This window comes from Caloenas nicobarica, chromosome 6 (genome assembly GCF_036013445.1).
Source record: "Caloenas nicobarica isolate bCalNic1 chromosome 6, bCalNic1.hap1, whole genome shotgun sequence".
Classification (NCBI taxonomy): Eukaryota; Metazoa; Chordata; class Aves; order Columbiformes; family Columbidae; genus Caloenas; species Caloenas nicobarica.
Window position 1 is genome coordinate 31,040,153 of NC_088250.1, and position 22,246 is coordinate 31,062,398.

Below are 22,246 nucleotides of genomic sequence, written 5' to 3' on the forward strand. Positions count from 1 at the left end.
AGAATATATCTACTTTCAGCGGTACATCCAGTTGTGTTAATTATACATGAAATTCTTGCTCGAAGTTAATTACAAAGAAATAAAAAAAGTCATGGCAGATCCTAGTTGGACTGATACACGCAGAATTGCACAACTGATAGGAAGATTTAGGAGTTATGTTAAGTCACAAGAAAGTTGTTAAGGCATTATTGCTAACAAGATTACCAACTCTTTATGCTGCCAAGACACTTAGGAAAAAAAAAATGCCATCTTGCACAAAGCAGTACAAACTCTGGGCATTTCTGGGCTACACCACCACTACTACCTAAGCCTACAGTAAGTGGTTCCTCTTCCATCTCTATAGTCACATGGTACTAAATCTAGCCAAAGAAAGCAGAGCAAGCTGATTTAAAAAATAGCAACTTTGCCAGATTTTACTTAAATTCATTGTGCACCTCAATTCTCCAGTCTAGTAAGGCAGCCGGCTTCCAAACCCCTTTCGCTGTCGTCTTCTAGAACAACTTTTGTAATCATGCAAAAATTTTCTATCTGGATTTTCTATCCAAGCCTGAGTCACACACCAGGACATTAGCACCAGGTATTGCTGTGCCAAGTACTATACAAATGTGAAACAAAATGGTTCCTGCTCTAAAGAGTTCGCTGTGTGAGGAAGCTTATTCTACTCAGTCCTTATAAGTCTAATTCCGCTGTCATGTCTGCTAGAGGCTTCTTAAAAACTTTTCTCCAAACAAAAAGCCCCCCGTAACTTCAAACAAAAAACTCTCTTGTATGAAAATCAACTGCCTCTTAACCATACACCATCTAACCTGTCCATATAAATGCATAATGTTCTAATTTACGAGTCCTCTCTTTTGTTTGTTACGGTTACCATTTATTTGGAGATTTCACAGACAAAAAATCTCATCAGTATCTATCCCAGGAATGTAGACAACCACACTCTGACAAGTGTTTAAAATAAGAAAAATGTAAAATCAAAGCATTAATAAACTCCTACCAAAATGATACTTTAAGCAACAAATCACTCATGCCAATCAACTGACAGAATACTATTTGGAGAATTATTTAGAAAAATGGAGAAACAAGTACTGACGTCCACGATTTCAAAGGGAAACAAAATATTATTGCTAGTTGAAATGCACAATTGGAGGAATGAGATTGATCTTAGATATGTTGTGATTGTGACATGCAGTGTGATGTTGCCCAGATCTGACTTCTAATTACTAATGGAAACTTAACCCTGGAATAATAGAATCTATTGCAAGCCCTAGATTAATTACTAGAATACAACAGAAATAGTGTATAAATATGCCTGAAGATGAAGATCATTTTTGAGGCGTGATTTAGTTTTTCCTTTGCCTTACTAATCAGTGATTATTCTGCTCCTGGTGTTTGAATTCAGGCTTCTCCGATGGTACAGAAGTGGGGCTAACATCCCCCCTTCTCTTGCACACTAATGGCTGAATGGCCTTGGACAGGCAATGTTCACATCTTCAAACACAGAGGAGATGAGTGAATAGAGTTGTTTCTAACAGGTAAAGAGCCTAACTATCAGCTGGGACAAATATGCCAAGGAAAGTTACTTTCAGTGACACATAAAGGGACTAATTTGTTTGTTGATCCTGTGAACTCGTTACACACAAGTATACTTTTAAGTCTGCCCTTCCTGGCCAAATATGCCATTTGTTTTTTCAGGTGGGCACGTTCCTGAAATGAGATTTTATGTATTTACCTTCGCAATATTTTTGTCACCAGGTCATTAGCAAACTGTTATCTATTTCTGGCAATGTCAGAGGGTTAATTTCCAAAAGACAAATATGTGGCGTTCTGCAGGTTCATATGCTGGTTACACTGAACAGTTTGTGGACCACTGGCCAGTGGCCCATACTAAGATGGGCTTGTAATATGATTAGAAGCAGATAGATGTGTCTCACTCTAGACAGAGGATTTTCCAGTATCCATCTCACTAAGAACAAGTAAGTTATTCTTCTGTGAGGTACCTCTGGACAATTTCCCATACTTGAGAACAAGTGGTCACCACGCATCATGGCAGGACGAAACTGTCTGCTGAAATAGCTAAGAATAGACCCAGTCTATCCACTTCCATAGTGGATTTTGTTGCTGAATACTAGAGGAGCGAGGTCATACTGAAGAAATGAAAAATGGCTTTGCAACATCTAAGCCTGTTAATATGAGCTAGGTCCGTTTGCTCCAAATTCCTCTCCTTCCCCACAGTCTCAACCTTCTTTCAGCTGAAGATGACTCTAGGGGATTATCTCCAGAGCCCATTAAATGCTGCTCCAAGGTTGGCCAAAGGAACTGCTGCTGAAGGACAAGACATCTGCCAGTGTGACAAAGCTGCCTTTTCAGCGTTTGGGGCAAAAGATGGAATCTGGGATTTTGGCATTGGGCTGCTGAGTCCTGCATCCAGTTTTATTGTTGCTCTCTATGTTTAAAGCTGCTCCAAACACTTTCTGTGAGACCAATCCATATAATTTCTCTGTTGAACAATATTTCCTGATATTCATCCTGAATGCGTTATTTCTCAATTCTAATCTGCAGCTCTAATTATTCCTTCTCCTCCCCTGATTCTTTCAACTATTTAGGTGTTCCTGATGAGGGGAAAAGAGAAAAATCAATCTCTGAGAAAAGTGGGACTGACTTAAAGTGAGTATCATGTATACCTAGTTAATTACTTAACAGTTGGCATGAAAGCATCTCACAGCGGGAGAGCAGCAACACTTTGTTCTCCAGGTGCCAAAGCTAGCGGATACTGGCAGGAAAAACCCTAAATCCAACATCATGCAAGGCATCCCCTCAGTGTACCAGAGGGCATGTAATAAGGTTTTTAAAAAAATAGCTCTAATCCTCATTCCACTTGTTTCCATTAAAGGAGAAAACTGTACCATTTACTTCCCTGTGTAGTATTTCTTTCTAAGGTCCTCTGCAAATGTGTGCGAAAGAAAGCATAACTCTGAAGTACTGATGGTACTGACCGCCTAAGCAGGATACTAGTGTAATAACACAGGTAAAACTCAAACATAAGGACAGTTTATTCACTCCCTGCAAGAAGCTGCCCTGAAAGTGTGGATTCCTTATCCAGTGGTGACCTCTGCTCCTTGCCTCCACGGAAAGCACTGCTGAAGTGTGACATCCTGACAAAATACCAGCTCTGGGGTGTTATGACAAAGAGTGTCACCTAGCCCAGACACACTGGATGGGATAAGTCATGTGCCCTGCTCGGGCAGGTGCTAGAGCGTTTCTGTACATGAGGATCACTCCACTGTAAACACAACTACACTGGATTTTCAGCTCCACAGTACCGTTTTATAAAGTGAATACAAGTCGGGAGTTTGTAACAGGCAAGCACTCAGATTATTTCTGTCAGGAAAAGAGCTTTCTTCAGCATGACAACACTAATGCTTTGGAATTTTAGGAGGCTCTACCATAGCTCAGAAGCTTTGATACAGAGATGCTGTCTATCTGAGGTACTTTGGTAGGAGACATGAAGCTTTGAGATGCATAATTTCTTTTCACTCTGAGCAACTCCAAGAAAACCCTTGAAATTTTGCTTCCAGTGTAAGGATGATTAAATGGCAGTCTTCCACCTTCCTGATCCTGTCAGTCCTTTTTACAAGGATGTCATTTCCATCATTCAACTTATTCTCATGTACACGACAGTTACCCCTATTCTATACAGTCCGCTCTGGTGCAAATCATCAGGTACTCATAAATAATTTTTTATGCTACTTCAGACACATGCCAGACACAACACCCCTGCTACCATTTCCCTCTTTCCATCTACTTACTTTGGTATCCCCTTAATGTAAGCATTTGGGTACCTTTTTTCCCTCCATCCTATCTGAAGGCAGTGTTATTTCTGACTGCATCCACTTTTTTAAAGGATCCTCATGTTTCAGTGCTTGGAACACTGCAAAGGGATTCATCTCTTGTGGTGAACCATTGTGCGTAGTCATTTGGTTCTCATTTAATAATACTGAAAATAGTCTGGATTAAATGAAGAAAGATTCACAATTGAGAGTGCACACCACTATGCTAAGCTATAATTCTTACTGTGAACAAGAACTTTTTACTACAACGTGCAGGACAGTGTCATTCTCTGTATAATTCAGTGTTTTATGAAAGAAATAAGAAGTTAACAATATTTTTGCATTAGAAGTTATCCTTCCTATTTTTGTCCCAGGGAAAATACATTTTGTCCAGATACAATATTAACTTTCATACAAAACCAGCCTATTAGGGTTTCATTATTCACAATGTGGAATATAAAAAGATTGCTCAATTTGACAACAGTAAGTGTTCTCTCTGAGGACTTTTACCAAACTCTGTACTATTCTTAAGTTAGTTAAAAGTTGCCGGGCCAGTGGGATTCAAATATTTAAGTGTCTGTAAAGGCAACAGATGCATCTGTGGTGGGGCATTAAATAGACTGGAAATAAATTATCAACTCTGATCTTAACAATGTAACTTGAAGTTGTTGTAATTTCTTTCTGTAACACAACACCTCTTTGCTTCCATGTTTCTTATTGCAATAAAAAGCCTGAAATATTAAACACGCTGAAGAACTAAATTAGAATTTGTAAACCAGCAAGAATATTATTCTGTTTCCAATGTTCTAAATCCTTAAAGTACAGCTTAAGTAAATGTCATGTACCAGCTCCTTAAACAGCGTTAGCAATGTAAACAGCATTTAAAAATGCAAGAAGACAACTTTATAAAAATTACATCTGCAGGTTGTTAAAGGAGAATCTGCAAGAAATGTCAAACAATACTGTTCCTTGTGTACTCCACCGAAATAACAAGAAAGTTGCATCTGGAAACAGTTACTGGCACAGCACTTAAATAAAGTATTGCTTTACCTTTAATGAACTAAATATTATTAATCAAGAGCTGGATATAACAGTATGCCATCCAGCTGGTTTCTAATGCAATTAATTTACCTTCCTGGGAGATGACAGTGGACTTTGATGATTTGATGGGTTTGCTGTCTAGAGTCCAGGTGACAGCTGCAGGGGGATCAGAGGAAATCCGACATTGTAAGACCAATTTTTCACCATCGACTACTTGAGCATCCTGAAGCTTCTCTGTAAAGGAAGGTACTGTTCCTTTGCTTACTGGTGGTTTGCTTGCTGGTGGATTGCTTACTGGTGGTTTACTTGCTGGTGGTTTGCTTTCTGGTGGATTGCTTACTGGTGGTTTACTTGCTGGTGGATTGCTTACTGGTGGTTTACTTGCTGGTGGTTTGCTTTCTGGTGGATTGCTTACTGGTGGTTTGCTTGCTGGTGGATTGCTTACTGGTGGTTTACTTGCTGGTGGTTTGCTTTCTGGTGGATTGCTTACTGGTGGTTTGCTTGCTGGTGGATTGCTTACTGGTGGTTTGCTTGCTGGTGGATTGCTTGCTGCTGCTTTGTTTTCAGCTTTTTTCCCAATTATTCCACCATCCACCACTGGACACCCATGTTCACGGTTTCTGTCATTCTTCTCTTCTTTTTTCACGCCTGGTTTGGCAACAGGGGCTTGAGAATTGGGAGTTGCATTCTGGGCTTCAGAACTGGTGCGGGCATTTGCTGCTGGGGTGCTAGCGCTGCCATTCTCTGCAGGTGGCTTTTTCTTTGAGCCCAGCACAGATCTGAAATCTGTAATGCCTGGTTTAGGAGGTGGCGCCTTCTCTGGCAATGGGGTTTTTGGGGTGCCTTTCTTGGCCAGCACAGAGCGGAAGTCCACCTGCTGAGGAGCATGACCTTTCCTTTCCTCCTCTGACAAGGTCTTGGGTTTGACCTGCCGCTGCAGGTTTGCTCGGAAGTCCATTTGCTCGGCTGGGATTTCTTTCAGTTCCTCCTCAGAAAAACTTTTGGTGCTGACTTTCTTGCCCAAAATATCACGGAAATCAAGTTGCTCAGCTTCCTGCTGCCTCAGGCTCTCCTCTGTGTGTTCCCGAGTTTCCACTCGCCTCTTCAGCACACCTCGAACGTCTTCCTGCTCTTCCTCAGCTGCTCTGGTTTCACTGTTGTTCTTTTTGAAGCCGCTTGTTCTATCAAATGTTAGTTTACCATGATCTCCACCATCTCTTTGCTCTCCAGAGCTGGCTGATTCCCTCCCACTATGATCCGAAAAAGAAAAGAGAGAGCCAGGAAAGGGGCTGGTTTAAAAATGTCAGGGAACAATCTCAGAGCAGGAACAAAATGTGTTTATAGAAGGGGAGGTTGATTAGAGGAGCACACTCCATTAGTTTATTGCATCAATGATGACTTCAGGAGCCATATAAGGGCACAAACAAAAAAGATCTTCTCTACTCTGGCTTGGTGCAATGTGCTTAGGCTGTATGATGAAAACAATTTGTTGGGTCACATTTGGGGATTAGGTTGAACAGCAGCCAGCCTGGGTCTGTAAGAGCAGGGAATTAACGGAGCAAAAAATAGAACCCACCCATGCAAGTCCCTGGGAAAAATACTCACTCTCTGAGCATTTCTGCTCTGGAAGCTGAACTCTCCCGCAGCATCAGAGACACCTGGCAGCTGCATTCTCCAACTTGGTTCCTGAAATATTTAAGTGAAGTCAGAAAAGCAGAGGTTTCTCCCTCCAAAACTGTAAGCTGCCTGAGCTAAGTGATTGTATATTGCACTAAAGCACCTCAAACCCAGCGTGGCACCCTCCTTTCCTGTGCCCAGTGGGGGCTGACTGTGTGGATTTGGTCCCCCTATATTTGGAGCCAAGTTATCTCAAATAACTTTTACTGATCTGTTGCTGTCTAGACTGGGAACAACATACTCCCTGAACGAAAATTAAAGCAATTTACAGAATGAAACAGCTGCAAACAAACAAGCTAATGGAAAACAAATACAAAAGCTGGAAAAATCAAGGCAGAGGAAGGGGCTATTTTGCAAAGTTGAAAATCTTTCCAACTCTGCCTACTGTTTATTTATTCAAACCCAAGCTCTTAAGTTTTCTAATGCTAAGATATTAAAAGCAGGGTCTCATTTCCTTCCCTCCCCCCTCAGCCCAACCAATCAGCAAAACCCATCCACATGGATTGCTCCAGCCTGTACGTGTTTATATTAAAAAACATAAAAGTGTCACCATATATGGTGCTGAGTACTTATTCTTCCTTTTGCAGAGGAATACCATGGATGCCTTCTGGAAAGGGCTCCCATTAAAGAATTCATTTAAAGTGCTCTCCCTACCCCTGCTGCTCCCTCCCTCCTACAGATATATATCATTCTTCTAGCCCCAAACGGCTCTTCTCGACTCGACACAGGAGATGTCAAAAGCAAAATTTAACTCTCCTACGGCAGCAGTTGTGTAACTATTGCCACCATTCCCCTGAATCGCTACTAAAATACCAGACCTGAATCTATTAAGGACTAGAGATATTTTTTATTAGTGAAAACACTTTTGTCCTTCCCAGTTTAGGTATAAGCTTGTAAATGGACTGCAAACTCCTGGATGATTTTTCTTTTTCAAGCAAAAATAATTTTTGCTACTGAAAACATTTCCTGGACATGAACAAAACACCTGTGTTATGGGGAGGAAGGAAAGAGAGATGGGTTTTCCTAGCTGTGTTCTCCTTTCAAAAGACTTGCTAGATAAGAGCACCTTCAAGTCTTCTTTGCCCTGACATTTAAAACACAGACTCAGGAGTACCTTTTTGTTAGTTTGCCATAAATGTATTGTCTGGCCTGTTTTTTAAATTGTGCATGGAAATATATTCCTAGATATGGTTCTGTTTGGGTGAATAAGTTATAATTTCACCCATTTGCAACTTGCAATGAAGTCACACAGTAGGCAAGATAATTAACACAGATGCAGCGCTAAGTTACATCTTTATAACAGCAATTAGTGCCATCACCTTTTCAGAGGTATTTCCCTTGCTTTCTGCTTCTTTAGAAAATGAAACAGTGGATCAGCCTGATATGAAAATCAAGCCTTTAACACCAAGAAGAAATTGGAAGGGTTGACTGAAGTAACTGGATTGCAAAGCAAAGGCCCTGCTGGTAGGAACACACCTTACTTGACCTTAAGACCATAGAGAACAAGAATCCATAGAAATGTTTTCAACAATTCATATCCAACAAGTCCAAATGTGTGCACTAGAAACTACTGTTGAAGGTAATGCACAAGGATAGCACTGAAAGCCACAGCCCCCATTTCCTTCAATACAAAAACTAGAGAACATCTGAGTACAAAACAGAAACTGTCCAAATGGCAGAAGAGGATCCAAGCCAATGCTAAGAGTATTTAACTCAGTCCTGCACTGGAGATCTGCCATTCTTACTTCCTCTTATGCATGACTTCCATTTGGAAGCAAGAGAAATAGAAAGAAGGAAAGACAAATAGAAAAATAAAGAATTGCATGTCACATCCTCCCAATGTACTGCTTGGCATCAAATGATGGCAGGGTACCAACACTGCTGAAAACCTGTTGTCTTTAAACAACGCATTTCGAACTGTTCCCTTTTGCCGATATGGAAACTCATGAATTTTTTTCTGGCTCTCACAAGCTTTTAAGAAAAGCAGACGCACTCTGAAACTGCTCAAGTACTTTCTCATCCAGCAGTGCTACAGGGCTGCTAGCAGGATGTTGCTTTACCAGCAGATCCCTTCTGTAAGTCTCCTAGAACTCAATTACTCTTCCTTTAGGACTTAAAACCAATTCAAAGCTGACAAAGTAGGAGAAGCCATGCAAGCTGAAGTATAGACAATTTACAGCATACATCAAATAGGGAGGCACCACTGCTCAGCTTCCATCATGACTGTATGGCAAAAATATTCGCCCACAAGAATTGTGTCACCAGTGGGAGAGCTTAAAGTAACAGAGACAGTACTCTCCCAGGAGAGGGATCTTGGGATACTGAACACCGTCCTGACCACTGTGAAGAATAATAGCATTTCTGCAGGACCCGTTTCTGCAATGCATCTTTCCCTCTGCAAATTCTTCACATAGGCAAAGAAGCAAGTAAGGAAAGCAAAGTAAACCTCTCTAAACTAAGCTATTTTTCACAGGGTTTGGAAAATAAAGGAGGGGGTAAGAAAGCAGGAGAGCACTTTGTTCTTTCTATTTTTAAAACCTTGGGAAGCATTTACAAATCATGGCAATAGTGGGATATAGAAGTACCTAGATGGAAAAAAAATATTCACAAGGTAGTTTTGTCATCTTAGTTATGATTTCTGATTGAAGTGAATGGCTGAAAACTAGACCACTGGGTATAAATCTCAAGTCTGTGCCTGATTCATCATATCCCCGTTCAAAAGTGTAGCCTTCTCAGGGCAAGTCCTGCTCCCAGTGAAATCAAAGTGAGTTTTGTTACTGATTTTAGGAGCAGGGAAAACATAATTTTGTCTTCTGAATTCAGTTGCAGAGTCTAAAAAGGTGAAATTAATAACACTGACCCACCTTGGAGATCACAAGATGGAAAAAGAGAAACAAGCCAAGAAAAATTAAGAAGGACTGGATGGTTTAGATGCTAAATTAAATCAAGAATAATTATGGAAACTTTGTAAATATTTTTACATTTACGTAATTTCAGAATCTAGGCAAGGCAAGATACATAGGGGCATTTAGAAAAAATAATTTTGCAGTACACAAGCACCACAAAGTCTTTCACGTCTCTGCTGTTTTGAATTTTGGCAACAATATTACTTCTGCAACTTGAGATTCTCTGTGTTGGCATTTTATCAACAAAACCCTAAACAAAGACAGATCTTAGCGCTTCTGTTATTGTAGGATAATGATAGACATGGATAAAACCTATGCTTAGCAGCTATGCTATAAAGAAGTGTCTGGAAGTGTTGACTTTTGCAGGATTCTTCTGTAGAATGCTCATGCACAGGACTTATCTTTAGATTGTCAAGGAGTAATTATAAAAAAACCCCACCACAAACAAATAAAACCCCAGCTGCAAAGCCTGAAGCAATTTTAAAAATAGCTATCTGTCCTATTGTGAGATCAGTTTTCCCTGGAATGGCTTTTATGTTCAAAATATCTCAAAATAGTAGTTTCTTGGCAGAATCTATTCAAATATTTTCACTGAACCTTAGATGAGACTTATTGTCTGCATGCCCCTAGGCAGGACTCTCTGGAGGAAGAGGAAAAAAAGCATTGTTAATTAAATTGTGGGGACACACCAGAAAATCCTACCAGGTTACTAAGTGTGGAACCAGTATTGCAGAGTAAATCACATTTTTTTAAAGAATGAACTGAAAGGGGCAAAGAAGTTGATCCCAGCTATAGCTGGTGCTTCAGTGCAGGTAACTGCAAGGCCTCAGAATGAAGTTTTGCAAGTCTTTTGTGAGTTAGTCAAATGGAGAGAAAGTCCAGACTCCACGAAGCTTTAACCCCAAAGAAAACAACTAATCTACTGGATCACCATTTTAGCTGACGTAAAGCAGAGCAGCTCTACTGCTTCAAAGAGGATACACTGATTTACCACATTTGAGGGTTTGGCCAACAACTTTTTATACCTGAAAGGCCAATCATTTTATTTGCATTTTACAGCATTGAGTGGGAGAATGGAGTGGGAAGGGGTCAGGATTTTCTTTTCTAAGAACAGACATGTGTTGATAGCCGAAAACAAGGTTTGCAAACGATATTTTACTGAAAAGACAGAACTATGTTTACTCTTTGGTGTAATGGAATGTAAACTCACAACTGCTTTTTATATAACCTGGATCACACAGTATTTGAGGTACCACTGATTTATAAGATGAATGTTTACCTGTGATTTTAATCAGATTACAAAAATCTCTAAATAAGATTAATCAACACTAACCAAACTTTTATGGAGAAATACTCAGTGTCTGAGAAGACGAAGGTTAACAAAAAAGATGATTTGTTTAAGGAACTGCAGGAGGACTTCCGAGGTCTCTCATGTTGACATTGCTGTTATAAAGGCTTTGCTCAACAAACCCAATGTCTGTACAGCACTGCCCATTTCTTTGCTTACCTCTTCATTTATGATGTACACTCTGACTGAAAGAATATGGGAAAGTCATACTGGGATAAAAAGATAGCAGTGCTTGCATCACTGGAAGGATGCAAAGGACAGGAGCAGAATACGATGTCTCTGGTTTTCTGCATCAAAAAATGATTGTTATTTCCCTTCTCAATCATGATGTTTTCACAGAGACTCTGACCCAACTGCAAGGGTTGGCATTTTGCAGGCGGTAAAATGTTCAAATTTCAATAGATGAACCACAATAGTGGGTGATTCTGTTGTTCTTTTTATATTAATATTTATGCAACATCATTCCTTGAGGCCAGAGTAATAAAAGGCTCAATGGAACATTATTAGGACAATTAAAGAATGCAAGTGTAGAGGAATCAGAGGTCTGTGTAGTTTTTAAACAAGGACTGGGAGAGGCTACAACGACTACCCTCTTAAAAGTCAGACTTGGTAGTCTGCTATATAGTAAAATGCAAAGCAAACACATTTTCAAAATAATGCTGAAGGAGGGAAAGCAAGCAAGCCAGCCAGCAATCATTGATGGATCACACTGGAATCACGCTGGGCTACACACCCTTGTCAGCTCACTCTGATGAAAGGACAAAGAACTATGAAGAGACAAATAGATCTTTTGTTAAATCCAAATTATTAATACCAGAGTTTTAATTTATGAGCAGCCAACAAAAAGGGAGAATTGTGGTAGTATTAGGACAGAATTTAATGCTTAACAATAGTGGAGAAGAAAATTGGAAAATAATTAACACTGGTAGGAAACCATGCCCAGACTATATTAAGGGAGGTGGAGAAGGAATGACTCCCTAAAAGTAGCTATGCAACATCCTTCTAAAACTAATACATGAAAAGAGCGGCACATTTGAAAAGAAAATGATTATGTTTAAAAATAGCCTACTGTCAACTTTTCCATAAACTCTTCAGTGAATTGACTTGTGGTTTCTCAGTTATTCAATATTTTTAATGGACTTTGTAGAATTTTTTTGAGAGAAAGACACAAAATGCAGCTCTCCATAGCTTCACTCATTATGGATTAGAAAAAGCCAACATGAATGCACTGATCTTTGTGGAATCCCCAGTTATTTCTCCAGTAAAAAGATTAGGGAATAAGTGAAACTAGCACTTAATCTGCTGTGTTGTTTTCTAGCTACAATTTTACTTCTCAGCTCTCCCAAAATTGTTCTTCTCTGCTAATTTTCTGAAACAATTTATCTTCTAAGTGTACATTCTGTTATATTCTAGAGTCATGATATTATCAGGCTTCCACTTTGACAACTGCCTTCAGCGATTCATTTAGCCTGGGTGACCACCAACTATACCAGATCATCACTGTTGACTTGTTCAACTCAGCCACAACAAAATCTTCCACAAAGACCTCTTGGCTCTCCTTTGTTCTTCCTATTCTCTTTCCTTCTTCTGTCCCTGAAGTTTTGCTGAAATAGCTCATTCTCAGTCCAAGTGAAACTACCAGCAACATCATAAGACAAGATGCCCATGTCCAGAGGACACAAACCGAAATGTGGAAATGTACCAGCAGCAGGTAGCAATTCCCAGAGTTTGGCTCGCTCTCTCACGTAGAGGTGAGTGACCCTGGTGAAACTGAACTGGCGTTTCTAATCCCACCACAGGTACTGAATGTTAGAAGCACCACTGATCCCCAAAGAGACTTGTCTGAGATGAAAGGATATATGTAGACGTAACCTGCACAAATCAGCATTATGAATTCCCTAGATAACCTGGGCTGACTGTAAACAAGCCAATTGTTCTGAAATGAGTCAGTTCACAATTTATTGCAGAGTACAAATGGCCTATATCTAACAAAGGGCTTATTTGCGAAAAGGTCACGGCACTTATGGTTCTACCTACACAAATGTTAGAAAGAAGACTTGAAATTCTATGATTCTGTGGTTCTTTAGTACCCTGCTGTTTTGTGTGAGTAGGCGGGAACCCTTGTCTTCTTCAGGTGGGAATTTCTGTGTGAGGGTAAGTATAACTAATTGTTCCAAGAGAACAAGCTCTTTTCATGGCAAACATACCTGAGCTGAATTTCATATTGCCCTGCGTGATGAGACTGCACATTCCTCAAGATCAGAGTGAAGATGTCTTCATTTTGCAGGATTTCACATGTCATTCCTGGCATTACTTCTTGGCCATCTTTAAACCAGTGAACAGTTGGGAAAGGGTCTCCAGCAATAGCACAGGATATAAGGACATTTTGCCCAGGAGCTGCTGTCACTGATCTCGGTTTGCTAATGAACCAGGGCTGAATACCATCCTGAGGTTCTGTAGTTTACAAACACAGTTTACAAATCAGGAGAAAATACCAAGCTTGAATGTAACTAATAAGATAACTAATTTCAGGGAAAGCAGTCACAGAAAGCAAAGTTATTTTGAACATGCAGGGTATAAGTTTTTAATCTGAAAATGTCAGGCTTTAATTTTGGAAGTAACTTGTGTTGGTACTAAAATTAATCATTTACTTGGCACTTTACTGGCTCAGTCCAGGTTTATATTAAGAGCAAAACAAAAGGACTTTAAAGCTGCCCTAAAAGGAATCTTGAAGATTTGTCCTTGGAGAATAAGAGTAGAAATAGCTTCAAGGGCAAGAGACAGTACTGTGACTGCTGTGCAGTTGAGAGCTCATTAAATAAATCATCATTAACAGTTGCATAAAATTGCATTTAATATAGCAGACTGACCCCGAGGCCAGACCTCAGGGGACTGTAGAGAATAGAGGAAGGTCTGAATTCAGAGCAGACAGTGACAACAGATACGGACCCACCCCTGGAGGTACAGCTCTCTAAAATCCTGGGGTTAAGTTCCTTTATATTAAAAATAATAAAAGTCTCCTATTGATTTCCAATAATTCTCAGTAATGACTATGGGAAATTGTTGGCATACAGTAAGATTAGATTAAGTCCCCTGTCATGAAGGTAGTGAAAGCGCAGTCACAGGAAGTTTGTAGGTACTTCAGTGTTTACTGTGGGATCTACATCATGCATGGAGATTCAAAGCCAGATTTTTTGGAGCTAGTTCTCAAATTGCAGAAATCATGTGTTCCTCACCTGATACCACTACAATGCTAATATTAAAGTCAGGATACCCAGCTCCTAGACAGCTTTTCCAAATACTCAGGTCTTTAATTAGAAAGAAAAACATCATTAAATGGTTTACATTAAGTCCAGAGCTAACTAAGAGTTAGAATCTGAAGCTGCATTTAGCAGTTTTGCACTGTCCCTAGGAATAGGACTCAGGAATGCATTTTTGAAATAGTAACATAATGTTCCAGAGGGAAAAGATTTTTTTAAAGTTGCTTCTGCTCAATATCCTTTTAAATTCAGATGCAGAGACTGAGAACTCCTAGCATCCTTCACAACAGACTTTATAAACACTAATGTACTTTAAATAGACACTCCTCCAGCACATCAGAATTATTTTCTTCTAGCATTCCCTAAGGACGACAAGAACCTTATACCTTGTACTGTCAATGTAGCCTGGGTTTGAGTTTCTCCTAATTCATTCCAGGCTTCACAGGTGTATTTGCCTGTGTCTTCAGGAAATACTTCCTGGATGTACAAACTATACTCATTGCCTTTCTTCTCAAAGTGGAAATCTTCTGTTTCCTGGATTTCTTTCCCATTATGCAGCCAGATAATTTCAGGAGGTGGATTAGCTGAAAAATAGGAAACAACAAAAATCAGAGACACACATAAACCCCACCATATATTAAGAAAACAAACAAGGTTGTTGTCTGCCAACTGATTCTGCAATTTCATTTTCAAAAAATTCAGAAATTTCATTAACTCTGTCAATGCTGTGTAATGTAGAATAGTTCTAAGTTTGTTTTTATTACAGTTAAAATGCAAACGATAAGGGAAGCATGTATACAAAAGACAGGGAGAATGAGTTCTAGATCCCACAAAGGTGGTTATCAAGGGTTTCTGCTACCAAAGCTCATACCAGGGCTACTCTTTTCTGCAGCACTAATCTTAGTCCAGCTGGAAGGAATTCAGTCTTGTTTGGTTCACAACAAAAGCTATTACAAGTACCCTGAGACTTAGTTTTAGTTCAACAGCAGGATCCAATAATAACATCATTCTTATTATTATTCCAATAAACAAACGCTTTTACAGGTCTGAACACATTATCACTGGACAATATTCATCCATTCTGAAGATCGTATTAGACAAACCTATCTTTTACTTTTTAAAAATTGGTTCCTTGAAATATTATTTACAAATGCAAAGACACCTACTAAAAGAAAATGGCAGTGGAAAAAGCACATACTTTGTAGCAGGACTTAAAATTTTTAAATAATACTGTTCTATAGCTACACACCTGATACTTCCACAGTCATTATCACTTGACTTCCATCCATTACTTTGAGGTCAGTCAGGCCTTTAAGGAAGATGGGTGCAAAAGTCTTATTTAACCGGGCAGCCTGTGCAATTTCTGCCTTCTTGCTGCTCTTCTTTTCTGTGAATTCAAGAGAGCAAAAGGGGAAATTTTCATGACAAATTTTGACTGTCCTTAGGTGCAAACTGGTTTCGAGTCAGTGGTCTTGTTTCAGCTCTCAGAAGGCAGAAATAACTGAAACCACCCAATACAGCTGTTTGCCTTTCCAGTAGTCTAAGCAGAAAGTCAAGAAATGGGAATGGAACTATGTTTTCTCCAGGGATCCTCCTAAATCATTGTTAACAGATATCACAGCGTATCACACAGAAATTTAAACTCATTTTTCCCAAGTACACGTGCTCAGGTGCAAAAGAAAGAAAACAAAACAAACCCCAAAACAACTTGTAACCAACAATTCAATGCCTTTAATCACTGCTAAATTCACATAAAAATCTTAAGATATGTTACAAGTTGCTAATCACTGATGAGTTAAAAATATAAAATCACAGGAATATGGGATTTGCCACTCTGTATGAAACTACGAAACATTTAGTTTGTTAGACAGTCAACATCAAATGGGTTCGAGTTCCATATTCCCTCCTGTATTACACTTGGCCAATAGATTGATGTGAAAGACTGAAACCTGAGGTTATCAACATATATCACAAAACAAACCGTTGGATTTTGTTTGTTTGTTTGTTTCTGTGTTTTTCCAGGCTGTACAAGAAAATGATGATTGCTAGAGTTAAATTAATCACTCTTAAAAATAAAATCTATCTGTAATAAGATATGTAATTTCCAGCAGCCGCAGTGGTTTCCTCTGACTTGGATTCAGAGGCTATGAAACAAGATCATTTAACTGGGATCTATATGGTACACTAGACCAGGAAAGATACTTCTGCTCTAAAAACCTGAGCAAAGACACTTTTGAAGCCAAAGCAGTAATCATGACCAAATGTAAGAAGTCATAAATATTTATCGGTCACTTGGATACACTTTTTGTTTTGTTTAGCTTGAGTTCAGACCTTTTACGTCTTGCCTTTAAAATACTAACCCTACTTTTTGTCCACACATGAAAATAGTTTCATTTTGGGCATTCCTACCTTCAAAATTTCCAAAGGTATATCAAGATCACTCAAAACAGTACTACAGCAACACAAAGTGCCAGACTGGAAAAAAACCCCACCATTCATAAAAGAATGGTGATTAGAAAAACTGAAAGCACCTCACTGAACAAGTCCACTGAGCTTCCTGGAGGCAAAAAGTTGAGCTTGTCCCAGGGTTATTTGAGCTCAATGTAAATTTGGAAGCTGCCTGGAGAGGAAGTTTTTCCTCTTCTCTAGCAAAGCTTTTTCTAGCCAAAATCTTGTCTCTCTGGCTTACGTTGTAGGTCTTTTCTTGGCACTGAGCAGCAAGACATTGATGCATGTGAGAATGGAAATATGAGACCTGTCTGAGACCCACTCTGCTTGGGGTTGTGGACTTCTCTGAAACGCCTGGTTCACCATCAGGCCACATTGATCCATCTTAGGGCTTCCTATAGCACCTGCTTTTAAGTGACTAGTGCTGTATAGAAAATAGCCATGAAGTTGGGTCAAACCCATCTACAATAATAAACTGCTGTGGTTCACCATATTCCCCTGTTTTGTACTGTTTAGTCAGGGAGACAGCTTCAAACAACTGCTATACTAAGCAATATCAGCACATGCTCCTTCACTACTTGGATGCCTTGCAAAAAATTCCTTTGTCCCTCATGCTGGAACAGACCTGGGAGGGAAAGCAGAAATCCATATAATGGGAAAAAGGAGGCAAATAAGAAGAAAGGAAGAAAAGAAAGAAAAAAAAAAAGCACCTAGAAAATAATAAAACAGGGAAAAGGCATAGAAAAAAAAAGAAAGAAAAGGACACTTAAATGATGATGTTTCTGTTATCCCTTTTATTGAAATAATTCATAACATCGCAAATCGAGAAGGCAGATATGCAATAAATGGAGAGCAGGGAAAGGAAACATAAAATCAGAGGTGTGGTTCTAGACCAACAGAGATAGAGACTTGGGTATGATCAGAGAAGTTCAAACCTTCAGAGGACAGATAACTATAAAAGAGCTGAAAGAGCTCCCATGAGAGAGTTAGTCACCAGGAGACAAATTTGCTCGTACTGTCCCTAACAGCAATTCTCCCCCAAGAGACTGAGCTGCCCCCAGCAGAGCCCTGGTACAAACAACGTTAAGTGCTACCAGCTCTCCACAGCCCTCCCAACTGGCTCTTTGCTTTATAAGACTGATGTGCCTGTTCCATGGAGTCTAAATAAATGGTTTTCTGTAATCAAGGAAGACAACGCAGTATAATAGCCTCAGCTTATTAAAAAGAAATGGGTGAGCAACTACAGAAGGAACAGAGCAAAATCATTTCCCAAAAGGAATTTTTCAGCAATGCTAACTCCTCCAAAATACGTGCTGCAGAAATGAAAGTTTCATGGACCGAAATAAAAACACCTTCTTGCACAGAGCTGCACAAACATTAAAAGGGTGCAAGCAAATAATTCACAGTAATTGCATGTATGAATCACAAACCCAACAAGATTACGAAAAAGTTGGGTCTTAGTTTCTGAAGTTATCTCAGGCAGATGTATCCTATGCTGGTGAGGAGATCTGCTGATATGAGTGACATTAACAAGATTTACTGGGGGTGCAGGACTCTACCCTTAAAAGAGTGACCTGCAGGATTAAAGGACGAAGAACATCTTGATATTGTTGCTGATCAGTGCTCACTATTTGTAAGTGAAGCTGTCAAATTGAAATGAAGGGGGCCAGAACCTGCCTCACCATTGTGCAAATCTTACAAATAGTGTTTACACTAAATTTAAGCACTGCAGAGGTTTATGCTGATCTCTTGTATGAAGACGAGTTCTGTGCTTAAACAGAAAATTATGGTGGTATGAAAACCTGGAAGTCTATGGTATACGAGCAGTAAAAACCTTAAGGGGTACAGCCTCAACAGTGCAAGAAAAGTTACTGGAGAGATAAAAGACTTATTTAATTAGAGGAAATTGCATGTAATCACGCAGAAGAACGTTAAGATGGATTATTAAATCTGAAATATTGAAAACTTGAGGATTACTCCAGGGATAGAAACAGAGGCAACTATATATATAATAGACTTTCTGAAGACATTCCTGTCCTTGTGAACCTATTGAATACCAATGCACATACACTTTGAAGTATTATCTGATTTCTCAATAACTATGACATAGCAGGAGTAAAAAGTCTCCCTTCCTATTGCTGATGTTCTTTGGTGCACAGGGGCCATGAAGGCATTTCTTTACCAACAGATATGAAATCTGCTGTACGAACGAGCTCAAAAATTAGAAACTATCATGGCTAAGGCAACCAGTATTCCTTTTCAAATTTGTGACATCTATGATACAGTAAATATCTGGCTAAAAAGACTGATGACTGACTCCATGGCAACTTGAACAGGCTTTCTTCAAAACACAAGCATTCTCTCCTATTTTTTTTTTTAAGTCAAATTCTAGTATTATGCTACTGTTGTTCAGTAGTATATGTTGATCAGTAGCATATGTTTACTGTACCAACAACCTAAGTAGAATATCACAAAAATTGTCTAATATTTCTTGGATTGGCAGCAACAATTAAAAATACTAAAGTTCTAATCCATAAATGCTCTTTTTTCATTAAGAAACCATAGGGACTCATTTCATGTAACTTTTCTTCCTTTACTCACAATTTGTTATTAGAAAAAAATTAAACTGACCTACTGACAACTTTAGTTTTTCACAGCTGTTTCATACAAGAAAACACAGCCAGTTTTATATATCTGATTTAGTTTTATTTAGTCTCTAGTCTAAAATCATTGCATTTTCTTGGAAGAGACTGATACAATCATGCAGAGGCCAAATTTTAAAGCCTGAATGTTAACTATTTTCAAATTCCTCTGAAGCTTGTGAATGCTTTTACTTGTTTATTTCTTACATGGCACCATGCAGTGACTCAGTGCTCCTCTGGTGAAGGCTTCACCATTTCACAGTTTTACCATGAGACAGCAGCACTGTACATTTTCACTGCTTATTTTAATATACCTAAAAGCTTCTTCAATTTTAGGATTTACAGCTCTTGTTTGGAAAAACAGCAATCAATTTTATTTTGGAGAGATTGAAGAGAATCTAAACTCTTCCAGTTTCTTACAAAAATACAGATCCTCAGTGTAAATCTATACACTCAGAGAGAAGGAAAATAAGAATCAATAACTGCACTGTGGCATTTCCATTCCCAGATTTGCTCTTGAAACTGGAGTGAAGAAGAAAATGCAGATCAGGATGCAAACTTTAAAAAGGTTTCCAAAGACTGGACCTGGGTTTTACCTGGCCTGTTATCAAAATAGTTAGCATTATGGACATCGACTCTTCTAGCAAATTTTCTTGTTCATTTGCCTACCCAGATGTACTGGAGATTTTTTTTTTGATGCGAGCTGCAGAATGCTGACACCCCCTGTTGAAATATCAGGGCTTCAGCATGCTCAACACTGCACAGAATCACATGATAACTGAGTTGGGAAGGGATCTCTGGAGATGGTCCAGCCCAGCCCCTGGCTTGGGCAGGGTCAGCTGCAGCCCTGCACATCCACACCTGCGGTGCAACCACTCCGCTGCACAAGGTCAAGGTTACAACTGGTTATGAGTCCAAGACACGCAAAGAATAGAGAGTTTGCTGCCTTACATTCAGAACACTGCAAACAACTTGTGGTGTTTAGTCTTATAAGAGGTTTAATTATCCTCCAGGAATCTGTTTGCCAGTCATGTGGTTAGCTGCCAAATAGTGCCTATGCTGAGCCGTGCGAAAGGACTGCCTCAGCAACATTTACCATTTATGGTGTTTAAATATCATTTTGGCTCAGAGGCTAATAAGTCAACTGAGCTGAGGAGAATGCTTAACTCAAAAAGCTCTCTGTGTGAGTAAGCTTGGAGAGAGAAGCAGCAGATTCCACTAAAATCTCTCAAAGCAAGACTTGAGCTCACACAAAGCTCTTGATCTTGAAATGAGTTTCACCTCTCCAAATATTTTCAATGTAAATAATTCTAGCTCTTATCAGATTTCATGTTAACAATGCTACCAACTCACAAAATAACAGATTTTATAAGGCAGAAAATGGATATTAGGACACTCATCTCATCTGTCTTTCTTTCTGTAAAGTATTTTTCTGTCTCAGGCCTGAAGTGATATGGTCAAAATATCTCCTGCAAGTTTTCCAAGAATTCCAAACTTGATTTATACTGGCATGAAAAAATACGAGACCTCTCGGTTCTTGAGACATGTGGGGACATTTCTGCATTATTAAAGATCTCAGGTTGGTATGCCGTTTTACAAACTTAGGTCATGAGAACTAGATGCTAATGACCTAGCAGTGTTCTTTACACATCCACCTCCCATAATTTATTTCTGCAGTTATAATCTGTTTTTGTAAATGGAAGGCAAGACTTAAATATCCTTAGGAGATGCCTTCACTGAAGAGCCGGGCCAAGTTATAGTCTGGATGTTGTGCCTTGCATTACACAGAAAAGCTGTTAACCCAAGATTGACAATGCTCTAAGCCTAAGGGTGGTTAAGGATATACAAAAGAGGCCGAGTTTCACTTTATCCAGTCTGGCAATCTATTTATTTTACTGCAGGCTAATCTTCAAGCCCATTCTGCAACTCCACGTACGCTCCTTCTTTCCAAAATCTTTCCTTCTGTATGGCCTATCACCAGATCATCAGCATTTTAACCTCTGTTTTGTCTACTCAGTCTGTTCTGCAACCCACAGCATTTTAAAGAGATGCTACCCCAGAAATCCTGCCGTGAAAAGGCTGAATACACCAGTAAGAAACATGATTTGGGAGAAACAGTCAAAATGGAAGAGAATGGACTATTTCAGGTGGCAGGGACCTACAATGATCATCCAGTCCAACTCCTTGACCAATTCAGGGCTGACCAAAAGTTAAAGCATGTTGTTAAGGGCATTGTCCAAATGCTTCTTAAACACTGACAGACTTGGGGCATCAACCACCTCTCTAGGAAACTTGTTCCAGGCCTTGACCACCCTCTCGGGAAATCAGTGCTTCCTAATGTCCAGTCTAAACCTCCCCTGGTGCAGCCTTGGACCATTCCCATGTGTCCTGTCACCAGATAGCAGGGAGGAGAGACCAGCACCTCCCTCTCCTCTTCCCCTCCTCAGGAAAAATTTCAGTTTAGAGTGCAGGGGACAGAGATACAAAGCATGCAGCTGAGTTCAGATCACTTTTCAGTCAGCGGACCAAATTCCTCAGAGGCAGTCTCACTGGAAGTTTTTGCAGCCAGAGTGGTGGTGTGTTTGCTTTTGCCTTCAGAACTGTCTGCTTTATTAATGACTAACCCTGTTTGCAAGTTATTTACATCAAGTAATTGCTCTTTTGTCACTGCCACAGACAGCAACTCTGTGGAAGGCCTGAGTGCATATACCTACTAAATGCATTTAAAAGGCAGCTCAGCTGTCCCACTGCTAACAAATTCCCCAGCATTAGATACCAATCTGACATGGAGAGCTGCAGAAAAGGTGCTTTATACATGCTAGATCAAGCCAGGTTAGCTCCACTCTGAAAATGTGCATACTGCTGAGGCAGAATTTCACCCTCATGCATTCAGTCTCAATTTTTTGTGTGGCTGCCCAGGTAGTATTTAACTTAATTGCAGCATATCATGATATATAGAGATACCACTGCCACTAGGAAAAAATCTGGGCTGTGCATGAGCTGGAATGCAATGGAAGCACAGTAGGAACAGGCAGTCACATAAAGTGCAAAGAGGATGCCACTGATATGAAGAGTTTAAGTCCCTTCAGCCCTTCGT

General features: G+C 39.6%; 1 protein-coding gene across 2 annotated transcripts in view; it reads right to left on the reverse strand.

Annotated features, from left to right (window-relative positions):
• The window catches only part of MYLK (myosin light chain kinase), a 208,775-nt gene that overhangs the window by 67,775 nt on the left and 118,754 nt on the right, over positions 1–22,246 (reverse strand). For both annotated transcript variants that reach the window (XM_065637614.1, XM_065637615.1), the window contains exons 12-16: positions 15,309–15,446; positions 14,446–14,643; positions 13,007–13,253; positions 6,474–6,554; positions 4,959–6,118 (exon numbers count right to left, since the gene is read on the reverse strand). In XM_065637614.1, the coding sequence (XP_065493686.1) occupies positions 4,959–6,118; positions 6,474–6,554; positions 13,007–13,253; positions 14,446–14,643; positions 15,309–15,446 (1,824 nt within the window). The remainder of the gene's footprint in view (positions 1–4,958; positions 6,119–6,473; positions 6,555–13,006; positions 13,254–14,445; positions 14,644–15,308; positions 15,447–22,246) is intronic.